The sequence below is a fragment of the Stegodyphus dumicola genome, chromosome 1, assembly GCF_044657685.1.
Source record: "Stegodyphus dumicola isolate Sdum_Otavi_A_Nest chromosome 1, ASM4465768v1".
Classification (NCBI taxonomy): domain Eukaryota; kingdom Metazoa; phylum Arthropoda; class Arachnida; order Araneae; family Eresidae; genus Stegodyphus; species Stegodyphus dumicola.
Genome location: NC_140768.1, coordinates 120,043,383 through 120,055,551, shown reverse-complemented (window position 1 = coordinate 120,055,551; position 12,169 = coordinate 120,043,383). Strand labels below are relative to the sequence as shown.

The following is a 12,169-nucleotide window of genomic DNA, read 5'->3' as shown; positions in this document are numbered from 1 at the left end:
GTCAGGAATCTGAATATTTCTTTTGGATTTCTCGTGTTGATAGTGAACAGCGAACAAGATATTTGAAGTTTGGAAGAAGCGATGTTTCCTTTTTCAATTTGATGAATGAGACATTGCATAGGAAAGGTGCATTAAAATTTTTTAGAGAGTTGAAAACATTTACTGAAACACTTATATAAAATTTTCGGAGCTATGTTTAGACACTGCCTCCAGCTTTCGTGATCGCAGCGCCGGTCCCGTGGCGTAGCTAGGATGGGGAAAGGGGGGACACATGTCCCCGGGCGCAACATCCAGGGGACGCCAAATTGATGCTACGAAATTTTTTAATGAAATGTTTTCTATTCTTGGCACACAGAAAGGGGCCCAAATTCTTCAGTTGTCCCCGGGCGCTGAAATCCTAGATACGCCACTGCAGTCCCTCATGTTGATTTTCTCATGTGTGTCGAAAAAAAAAAACTCGAATAAACCGCATCGTACGACAGATGCGAGTAACGAAATGAATTTGTGAGTACCGAATCGGTACTTCGAGTAAACCGATGTACCCGTTACTCGGTAACGAATAGATACGGTTTGCTCCAGCTGTAATGTCTAGGCGCTTAACCTCCTTGGCTTGTCTCTTTGTTAAGCTTGGCTTGCTTGCGTTGCTTTTGCTTTGCGCTCCTGCACTTGTGCGATGCTACTTGGGAAAGTAAAAGTGCGTGTGGAGTGAGAGACTAACAGTTATTTTTAAGGCTGGAATCCTGAAAGACACTCCACAAATCAAGACATTACTGAGCTCCACCTTCGAATTTTGCCGATTTATAAATTACAAGCCGAGAGGCAATTCATTATTTTCCATTCTACACCGTGTAAGTAGGTCGACACTATTTCCGTATTATCCATCATTTCTGCCAGAGAATATCAACTAAGATTCATTAAACATTTCTAAGTGATTATGGGCCTGATGAAGAGTCAAGTTCTGTTCCCTGTAATAAGGTGCTTTGTTTATTTAGAATGGAATCTGTTCTCCTGCAGTACACAGAAATTGCACTCCTAGTGAATATGGAAATTATTTGGATAAAAGTAATTTAAATATTCATACCTGTTTGCATATGGAAATACAATGTGTCGATTAGTTTAAATTTGAAATTATTAAGCATGTAAATACTAGTAGAATTGAAATCCCACATAATGTAGCATGTACAAGTCATTGCTTAATAAATAATATAAGAAGTTAATCTTTGATGAAGTGTTTCTTGGAGGAGATGGTATGCGTAACATCACATAAAAGATGAACTGCATTGCTATTTTCAGAAAGATACCACATATGTATTTGCACAGGATAGAAAAAGATATTGTGAAGCATCTTAGAATTAATATCCTTAAAGTTAACTCCCATTTGTATCCATGTTCAATATGAACTGCATCAAGAGGTGTGTAAGAAGATGTATGAAATAAGCATGTATGTACCTGTGCAGCAAAGAACTTCGTGTGAGGCAAACCTATGTTTATGCTGGCAGAAATCTCATAGGTAACAATCTATTTTAGGCAAAATGTTATAAAGCTGCATATACTCATTTACAGAGCACAGAAACCTGGTCATTGTGTAGTATGTAATGAGTAATTCGGTAGTGAGATAAAGATACGCATGCTTTCCCACATGGAAGAGAGATTTATGCAATGTGTTGCATGGCTTTTAGGAAAAAAGGTATATGAAGAATCATGTGTATTTTCATACTAAAAAGAAACCGTAAGATAGTAAATGGTGAGGTATGTGAAAAGTTATTTAGAGAAAATTGCATTTTAAGTTGTAGATTGTAGAGATACAGTGCTTGTTCACACAGTAGAAAATGCATGTGTAATATATCTAAATTATTTAGTAGAAAGCACAATTTAAACATATATATGCATATTTACATTGGAAAGAAACCCACTATTTGTGAAGTCTGTAACATTTCATTTAGGTTTAAGGGTAAATCATGTAAATGCATGTTTATGCCTAGTGGAAAGAAACTTTGCATCTGAAGTTATGTGTTAGTCATTTAGAAAAGAGTAACATGTTTATTCTGATGGGTGAGAAACCTCATATGTGTGAGGTATGTAAACAATCATTTAAAGACAAATGTGATTTAAATAGACATATGCTCATTCACACAGAGAAACCTCATTTATGTGAAGTATGTAATAAGTCATTTAAAAATAAGAGTTACTTAAGTGTTCATATGCTCATTCATACAGGTGAAAAACCTCATTTATGTGTAGTATGTAAGAAATCATTTAGACAAAAGTGTGATTTATATAAACACATTGGTAGTCATACAGGAGAAAAACGTCATACATGTGATGTATGTAAAAAATTATTTAGAAGAAAGCAGAATTTGAATGTTCATATGCTTATTCACACTGGAGAGAAACCTAATATGTGCAAGGTATGCAATACTTCATTTAGATTTAAATTTTCTTTACGTTCACATATGCTTATTCACACAGGAGAGAAAGTTCACATATGTGAGATATGTGAAAGGTCATTTAGTCGTAAGGCTTACTTAAACTCACATTTACTTATTCACACTGGAGAGAAGCCTTACATGTGTGAAATATGTAACAAATCATTTAGAGTAAAGAGTGGTGTAAAATCACATATGCGTACTCATGCAGAAGAGAGGCCTTATGTATGTGAAGTGTGCAACAAATCATTTAAATTCAAGGATTATTTAAGCAAACATATGCGTATGCACACTGGAGAAAAACCTTATGTGTGTGAGAAATGCAACAAGTCATTTAGATTAAAGTGTAAATTAAATAACCATATGCATATCCATACAGATGAAAAACCTTGTGTGTAAGTTAAGCAACAGTTCATTCAGATTAAAAGTTTTGAACAAACATTATGCTTATTCACACAGGAGTGACAATGTAAGGTATTAACAGTTCATTCAGATCGGAGGATCCTTTAAACAAGTACATGTTTATTCTTACAGGACTCAAAAGTTGGTATGTGAACTTCTCTACAAATCACTTGAATGAATGCATAGTTTGAAGATATATGGGCTTCCCTGCTTAAAATACATTACCAGTGTGTCTTACTTTTTTGGAGAGAAAGCTTCTTTAATGAGAATATTTGCTTATGTATGCTGGAAAGAATTGTCTGTACAGCCGAAAATTCTTTTTTACAGAAATTTGGCAACCAGCTCTACGATGGAGGAGCCATGCATCTATTTTAATATTATTTCTTCCTGCTTTTAATTCTGAGGAAAATTACTATTCAGTAGAATTTTTCAGTTTTGTTTCTGAGCATTTCAATTCATGGAAAATACTTTACCTTAGAGGTACGAACAAAAAACATAATTACGTGTTTAACAGAGAAGGGTGGCTACCTCTGGCAGTAATTTGATACAATTAGTTTTTCTTTATTTTGGATGGAAAATGCTTTGCAATATCTTTTAAAATAGCTTTGAAGTTTTTTTTTTTTTTTTATTCCTAAGGTACAACTCTCCCCTTCCACATCAACACTGCTAAGTAGAGTTTCAAATGGTGTCTTACTACATACCCCCCCCCCAATTTTTTTTTTTTTTTTTTTTTGTTCTGCCATTTTAAAGAACCCCATATCAGCTCGATAGTTTGTGAACTCCAGAATGCAGATTCACAAAATTAAATTCATAGTTCACTTTAAAGAGCTCAAAACTAGCCTTTTGGGATTCTGTTTTAGAGGCGGTGCAGGAGTCTCGATAAATAGTATCTTTTTTTGATATTTTCTTTCACTACATTTAACAAAAATGTGGCTTTTCGGTTGGGTACTGTAACAAGAATGATTTCTTAAGTTTCCCATGTCTTTCAAATGTCACAATGCATTCTTCAATCGACTTAAATAAAATTTCATTTCATGTAAATTCAAACATTGATGGTTAGTTACCCAGCAGTATGTTATGCTCTTGTAAGGAACTAATAGCATCACTGTCATTATTCGGTAGCTGTCGCAGATCCATGATTGAACTTTAAACTTTGAACAAAAAACTCTGTTCGTAAAATTTCTGCTTATGGGTGTTCTTAAAATTTATCAATGGCATATGGTTGCACTAGTGATTAATTTGTATTATGTTGCCATAGCTGGCAACTAGTAGCTCTTTACAGGTAAATTTTGGCATTTTCTCTGTTAACATACAAGTGCTCAAAAAATTGCTTAACCTTCTTGAATATAGTTATGTAAGTCTGAAGACAAAAGAATTTAAAACTTCATTAGAAATTTAAAATTTTAAAAATAAAATTTATGTTTTTATGCACTTTGAGGATGCAACCCAGCTGAACATACTCATGTAAAATATAAGTAAAAAGCTTTTCAACTTGATTTAAATTCAATATTATTATTCTATAAAAAAATTTATCAAGTATAACACTGCATGCATAAATCGTATCATGCTGTAACTGAACTAGTATAATATTACAAGCAGCTGTAACTCAGCCGGGGAAAAAAAAAAAAATTTAAAAATGAAACACTATGATTTAGCCGGAAAAGTATATTGCATTTTTGAAGTTGTATTTTATGCTTTAGATACTATGTGAAACAAAAAACATGCTTCATGCTATGATACGAAGAATCGCCCCACCCTCTTCACGCACACACACTTTAGATCATCGAGGACTGTAAGGGTCCCTTTTTTATTTTTTATAAATATAGGTTGTAATATATCTTTATTCAGGAAAAAACACCATTGAACAATTTTATTATTTTATACATCTCAAAGCTCTTATTCAGATTTTCAACCCCTTTGGCTTCCTAGGGGCACCTTTTCAACTTTTGGATAAATTTTAGTTTGCATCTAAAACGGGCCTTAGAAATATTTTCCCTCCTTTCACCAACTGTGAAAGTTTATTTCAAAAACAACCTATTTGTATAAAGCAGAGGGGCAAATTTCTCTTACGTTCTCTAGTCTTTCATTTGAAATTAACAAAGAATTAAAAAGAATTTCCCTAAAGAATAAAAGCATGCTTTCAAACCACAGTTTTTGTGATTACACTATGAGCTGGACTTAAGTACATTTCCATTTTAAGTGAGCTTTCCCTTTGTGTGATCTTAACACACCTCACAAAGGAAAGAAGGCGTGACTCCGAAATGACAAATTAGTTGTCAATCACCTCTTCTCATTTTCCTTGAATTCTAGGATTTTGGAAAATACGAAGCAGCGGGTATCTTTCGGGGACTAACATGCCACATTTAACTCCTACAATTGTGTAGTTTTGACCCCAGATGCCAATTTTGAAATCGTTGTCTTTCTCTTTGGAAAGGCATAAGTGCTGAAATGAAAATTTTAGCTAAACACAGACAAATGAAACTCGAGCTGAGTACACAAAGAATAAATGAAACTAATTTACTTGTATTCAGTCCTAGTACAGGGTCAGTAAACTTCCATCCCTCCATGAACATAATATTGAATCCTAAATGACTTATAAATTAATCATGAAAAATTATTACATTATAAACTGTTATACTAATAAAGAAATTCTGTCATATCACAGAGTAGAAAAGAAGACTGGTGCTGCCATCTATTGGTGTGGTGCCCTCAGTGTGAGCTATATACCGGTTTTAAAATCATATAAATAATCATATGTTAATTATCACTTCTGACTGAAATGAAATAAATACATAAGATTCATCATATATTTGCAGATTTTAAATTTTTTCTTTCCTTCCAATAGAATTTATCAATCTTATGAAACCGTAATTTATGAAATAAAGAACAATTATGATCTAAAGGGTATCAAAATTTACCCTTTAGAATAGAAAGAATTAAAAGAAAAAGCTTAATATTTATTTGTTTACTTTATTAAACATTTCTTTCAATGTACATTGTTTAAGTTGTTAAAGTTGTTTCGTTTCATGTGATAATACTTTCTCTTTAATTCTATTAAACAAACACAATTTCTTGTTTAGTTACAAAGTTCCGCTGTTCAAGTCCTATAATTGCTGTGTTGAGAATACCGACTAATTTGTCAATCGAAATTTTTTCGTTTTCAATAACCTCTGGATCACTTTCTTCACTATCGGAAGCAAATTATAATGATGAGGAACTTGATTTAAATCATATCAAAGACGGAGTACATCAAGATGAAATACTGCACTTAGTAAGGAATTATAAGCCAAATAAAATAAAAACATCTGCCCTGAAGATAAGGATAGTGCTGACAGATCAACTTCCAATTCATTGCATGCCGCGGCGTGAAATTGATAAACAGATTTCGAAACATACTTTCACTTTGTAGATCCTTTACATATTAGTAAATATATATCGGAAATTCTATTTGACATAATCGAAAGTTCAAGTTTACTTTTATAAAATTGCTCTAACAGTCTGCAAAAAATAATAAGCCGGATCCAATTCGAAGATTAAGGAACAACGCAATCTGCAACATTAACTGAATTAGATAATTTTAGCTTAGCTTATACCATCCGTTACACATTAAACGGGCATGCGCACACACATATTCGCAGCCGTAAAGGTCTTACATGCACTCGTAAACGCCTGTGCGGACGCTTGCGCAGAAAGTTTGTAGCTTTGAGGTCCGAATTAACGACTTTTGACTGTATACCAGTCCCCTTCATAGGGTTAATTAAAGCTGAAATTACAATCTAAATTTTTGCTGAAGTAGAACAGGTATGGAAAGAAGTCTCTATACTTGTTCTTGACCTCAATACTTGATAATTTATTTTTCTGAGATAAAATTTATATATGATAGAGCATATTGCCTTTTCTTTTATATATTTAAATATGTAGCATTTATACAACCACTAGCATAAACTGGAATTCTGAATAAAAATGCGGCAAAATTACATCAAATCTTTGAAATTAGGACAAGAATATTATGAAAGTAACTAATTACTAAAAAATATATATGTTGCCATAAAAGACCAAAATTTGGAGAATATCGACATTTACATAGTCCCTTGGTGTTTGTCGGAAATATTTGCTAAATATCCTTTTTTCTGACACACAGGCAAATGTCAACATTCACCATGCACTGATAGTGAATGTTGAATAAAAATGTTTTTGTTACATTTTCAGATAACTTTATTATTAAAACATTATGATATATGTCAGAATAGGAGAAAGCTTAAGTAACAGGACATGTATTATAAACTGTTGAACTTAACAAACAGTATATTCTAAATGAGAAAAGAAAACAATACCAATAATAAACTTACCTAATTATGTGATTTACATTACACAATCATATTTATTGCAACAACTTACACTGTTAACCTTTAAAAGACGGTTGGCCTAAGAATCGGCCAGAGCTGCAGTGTCTCAAAAAGACGGCTGTGGCCGAAATATCGGCCAGCGAATTCCCCCCCCCCATCCTTCAGGGTGCGGAGATAGTCATTGTCTGAATAACCTCCCTTGCCACTTATGCGAGATGACCTTCGTGCCTCCCAATTTTGGTGGGGTTTTGTAAATTCCCTTTCGTTTCCCTCAGCAGTGAAATCTTAGCAATTTTACATCATTATTAATTTCAACAGCTTTTCAGTGTCGTTAAAAATGTATTTTTTTCTTTATATTTCCGCTTTTTAGTGTAACTTTTGTATTTAATATTGCTGTTTGAAACATGCAAAATGCAATGGAGTGCAATGCAATGAAAATATAAACAATAAAATCTGTTTTTAAAGTAAAGGAAAATAATTTAAAAAAACACTAAAGGATAAAAAAAGCTTTTATCACAAAATTGCAAGAAAGAACAACGAACAATAAAGTAGTTGTAAGATGAAATAACTTATGATACAATGTGGGGGGGGGGAATCAATAAATGAAAGTGAATAAGAATACTAATGAAAAGGTAAATGAATCTAATAAAAGAAAAATACAATGGGATTTATTTGATGTATAAATATAAGCTGTTACACAATGCTTAGAAACAAATAAAAGCGAACTGCCAATTTATACGAGAAACAAATAGTTAAACATCATTTCAAGTATAAATTAAAAATGTCAATTAGTATATGTAATTCTAAACTAAATTCAGTTTGGAAACAGATAAAAGCTGAATAAACTATGAACTGATTATAGGCGTGCATTTGCTGCTAAGGCATATTTTCATTATGATGCAATGTCAAAAGTTAATATTCCAACATATGACAATTAGTTAGCTACGAAATCTCACCACAATATGTTTCCCTAGTTTAGGGAAAAGAAACAGCAGAAAAGAGAACAAATTCTTTTATATTATTTCTTGGTCTCTTATCTGAAAATTAACAAAGGCGACCTACAGGAAAAGTTGCAAAAGAGTAGTAGTTTCCCTTTACAATGGCAGGTAAATGGGGTTTGGAAATGCACTTGGATTTCCCATCTTTTTAAGTGAAACCTTTCCAAACTGCCCCGTCTCTTAAATGTTAAGACACTGAATTGCATAAGAGATCCTTCCTTTTAGAATGTCTGTTTTCTCAACTGATCATTTTGACTGCCACCAGATCATATCTGTGCTTGTTGACATGCACTGATGATGATCTGAACATATAAGAATATAACCAAATAGTTGGTCTTTCACCAATGTGTTTGATATGTGTAGACATTCCCCAGTTTTAGTCTTTAGTAACACATATATTTATTATGCATGTGATCGTGTATTAAATGTGTATTGGTTTTCAAGTATTTCATTTAATGAATGAAATGCAAATGTCACATAAAATATTAATATAAACTGAAAGAAAAATGGAAAAAAAAGTTGTATTTTATTCCCTCAGTTACTGGTATCAAAGTCAGGGGGAAAAAAGGTGAAAGAGACCATAAAATTCATAATGTGAACGTTTAAAATGGTTGAAAATACTAATTTAAATTCTTTTAATACTTGGAACGTACTTGCATGTAGTTTTACTGTATTGATAGGTTATTGTGTAATGCTAGAAAGTATCATGCATGACAACATGCATAAAATTAGTAAAGAATGATTAAAAATATCTATCTTAATACTTATGTAAATATGCGAATTTGATTAGGTTCATGTAAAACCATTATCCTAAAATTTTCAGATTACTGATGGTCAGCATCCGAGGTCCAACTAGCCAAAAAAACATTGTGAAATCCTGTTACCATATTTTAACGTCTGAATGAAAATTGGTATAAGTCATTTCAACTAAAGTTTGTGTAAAAGAAGCTTTTCTGGATAAATAATAAAAATATTGGTTTTGAAAGGAAGAGCTTAGAGAAAAACTTTTCTGTGTGATATTTACTTGCATCAATGGTTCAAGAAGAATGGCATGAAGAACAAGCGTGTATTTATGAAAGTATTACTATTGCAGTTGGTCCAAGAATGTAATAGAATAACCAAATCCAGAATCTTTACCTTCCTTGTGAATCATTTGTTTGACCAATTCCTCTTTTTAAAAAAATTTCACGCCAGTATATCAACAGTTCTAAAAAATGCATAACCTTTTCTTTTTAGCCCAGAAGGGCTATTAATTTCGTTTTGGCATTTTGTCTTGAAAACTTTAAATGCTGGTTCACTTTTCAAAATATTGCCACCAAATATTACAGCCCTGCATTATATTTAAAGAAATTCAATAATGAAGAATCTGCATAAATATATGTATGTTTCTCACTTTGTGATAAAACGACAGTACGTAAAGCCATCAAATTTTGAATAATGTACGTTTCTACCCGAATACGGGCATCTGGAAGCTCAAATTTGGAATTTATTATCTATTTCATATTTTGTAAAACGGAAACAATTTTTTTATTAACAAACTCAACAATTTCAAAGTGAGCAATGGCAACACTGTACAGGATTTTTTTTTTTTAATCTCCAGCATGTGCGTGAGACTGTGTATTAGAAATTCTAAAGATATGGTAATTTTAAAATTATTTTACAATATTGCTGTTGAATTGAATTTTATGGTTTAAGTGCAAAGAACATATTATTTATTAAGTAAAGGTAACCCACAAAACGTTAAAAAAAAAAAAAAAAAAGCCTCTTTGGATGTAATGTAAAATTTGAAAGCCTCTGATTTTTCTTCTTCAAATTCCTTCATTTAAAACTCTTTTGGGCCATAGTGTTTTAAATCCAAATCTGGCAACTGCATTCAAAAGAGTTTTACTACATGTTTTACTACTTGCTGTAATTCTTACTTTCATGGATTTTTAAATGTGACATTTGCTATTTACAGTGGATTTTACAAGAGAAAAACAGAATTGCTATAATTTGGATTTATGGATGCTCTGTTTCTTCCAAATGCTATAGTCAGCTTTAAAAAAGAAGCTTAAGTGAAGGATGGCATATGCAAACAGGGAAGTCATTCAGTATCTGTGCAACAGTCTATTTACTACATAATCATAAAATTTTACTAAATTTTGTAACTAACACAATTTGATGTAAATTTTTATTTTGTTTAGCTTATAGTTTTGTAAACAATTTAAAATAAACTGTAAATGTAAACATGTCTAAAGATTTATTTTTAGCAGGTATATTTTGGTGGCCATAGTTCAACTGTTGCTGCAAACAATAATGTTAAACACATCATTGTAGTGGATGTAATACCTGGTTATGTATTCTGCTAGGTAGGCCTCTAAGTGATGGTGATACTCTTGTGTTTTTCACTGATCTGCATAAATATTATACTTTCTGACCGTAGCATTTTCTTATATGAGTGTAGATTGAAAGTAGTAAGCATGTTAAATATTTAATAATGAAGAAATGTTACAAAGTAAAAATATTGAATAGCAGGAGGGATGTGAATTTTGCATACACATGGAAATTGGTATTTTGTTCCTCACAAAGGCTGCTGTATCTTACTGTTATCAGAACTGCTAGCTGCCCTTACTATACATTGAATGAAATATTTCCAGAAATTTTTTGTTTCCACTGAATCTGGTTTGTTGATCAAAGAAAAACTTTTCAGAGCTGTGCTGAGTGAAACTGTTTTGGTTAGAAATTCAGACTAGTGCTTGGAGAAATGTGTTTCTTGGTGAAGCTTCTTACTGCAGGGCTCATCACTATACATGATAAAACCATTATGCTTCTTTTATTTAATTTCTGCTAATATAGATATAAATATAGTCTTTGTTTCCCATTATATTGCGCTGTTCTGTCCTTAGAAAACCATGGGATATTTTTCTATGATATTTGTGCATAGTGTTTTCACATAATTTTTAATTTTGTTGTGTTTTAAAAATTTGACCTTATTAAAGTACCAGAAAAGAATAAATTTTTAAGGTCTTTTGTAATGAATTTGAATAATATTTCTTCCTTTTCTTTTCCTTGAATGATTTTTAAGAATAGGAGTCTAGCAAATGACTTGTTATTCTTTGTGGACCCAAAATAAATTCACATGACCACTTAAGAGCGAACTCAAAATGTTAACTACTGATGTGCTATATAGAGCTGCTACTGATTTGCTGCATAGAGAAATGTATTATGTACTTCCACTTACTTTGATAAAATATGTTATTATTTAATAATGTGCTGTGTAAGCTTAACAAAACCAAGTGAAACATTTCTTTAATTAATAAAGAAAGATAAATAGTTTGATGAGCTCTCATAGGAGTTGACATCATAGAGGAACTCAATGTTCTGTGGTCTTAAACTGCATGCGTACTGAGTGCAGAAACATAAAGCTCTTGACTAGCCCCCCTTGTTTTTTAACAAAATGAAAATATTATTTAACAAAGAAATTTTTAAATTTTATTTACTAAATATTTATCAAAACATGCATAGCTACTACTACTAATAATGATGCAAAGGAAAAACATTCTAATTTATATGTTTCTGTCTGAAATCTAAAGGTTGTTATCAGCAAGAAACTTCTGTTGAATATGTTTTAATTCAAATACCTAAACATTAAATTTTTCAAACTGACATTTTATTTCGGTATGAAATTCAGTGGTTAATTTAATATATTGAATTAACCACTAAATAACTTACTTTGACTGTTCAATTTGTGGATTGCAATCGCCTTTTTTTTTTTTTTTTTTTTTTGCATATTTTAAATCTCTATATATTGAAGAATTAAAAAATGCATTTTTCCTTTCTAGAAAATATTTTTTTATATAGATTTTTATCACGAGAAACTAAGTTGCCAGAAAAAACAATTTTTTAAATAAATTTCAGTCATATTACAGTTAATTTTTATTTATTGCATATTATAAAAAGTAAAATATATAAAATTTGAGAAAATATAAAGCACTGAGGAAAAAATATCTTAGAAATG

At 31.6% G+C, this 12,169-nt stretch overlaps 1 protein-coding gene across 2 annotated transcripts; it reads left to right on the top strand.

The window, feature by feature from the left end:
• The first annotated feature begins 289 nt into the window (after positions 1 to 289).
• Positions 290 to 10,402, top strand: LOC118205057 (uncharacterized). Of its 2 annotated transcripts, none has more exons than XR_015041937.1 (2): positions 290 to 3,308; positions 8,996 to 10,402. XR_015041937.1 is itself a non-coding variant. In XM_085819837.1 (2 exons), the coding sequence occupies exons 1-2, from the start codon at positions 2,037 to 2,039 to the stop codon at positions 9,026 to 9,028; spliced, it is 405 nt and encodes a 134-aa protein (XP_085675963.1). In that variant the 5' UTR covers positions 328 to 2,036; the 3' UTR covers positions 9,029 to 10,402. The 2 variants fall into 2 exon arrangements, 1 of the variants encoding a protein (XP_085675963.1); XM_085819837.1 differs by having other exon boundaries at positions 328 to 2,408.
• Positions 10,403 to 12,169: the final 1,767 nt, after the last annotated feature.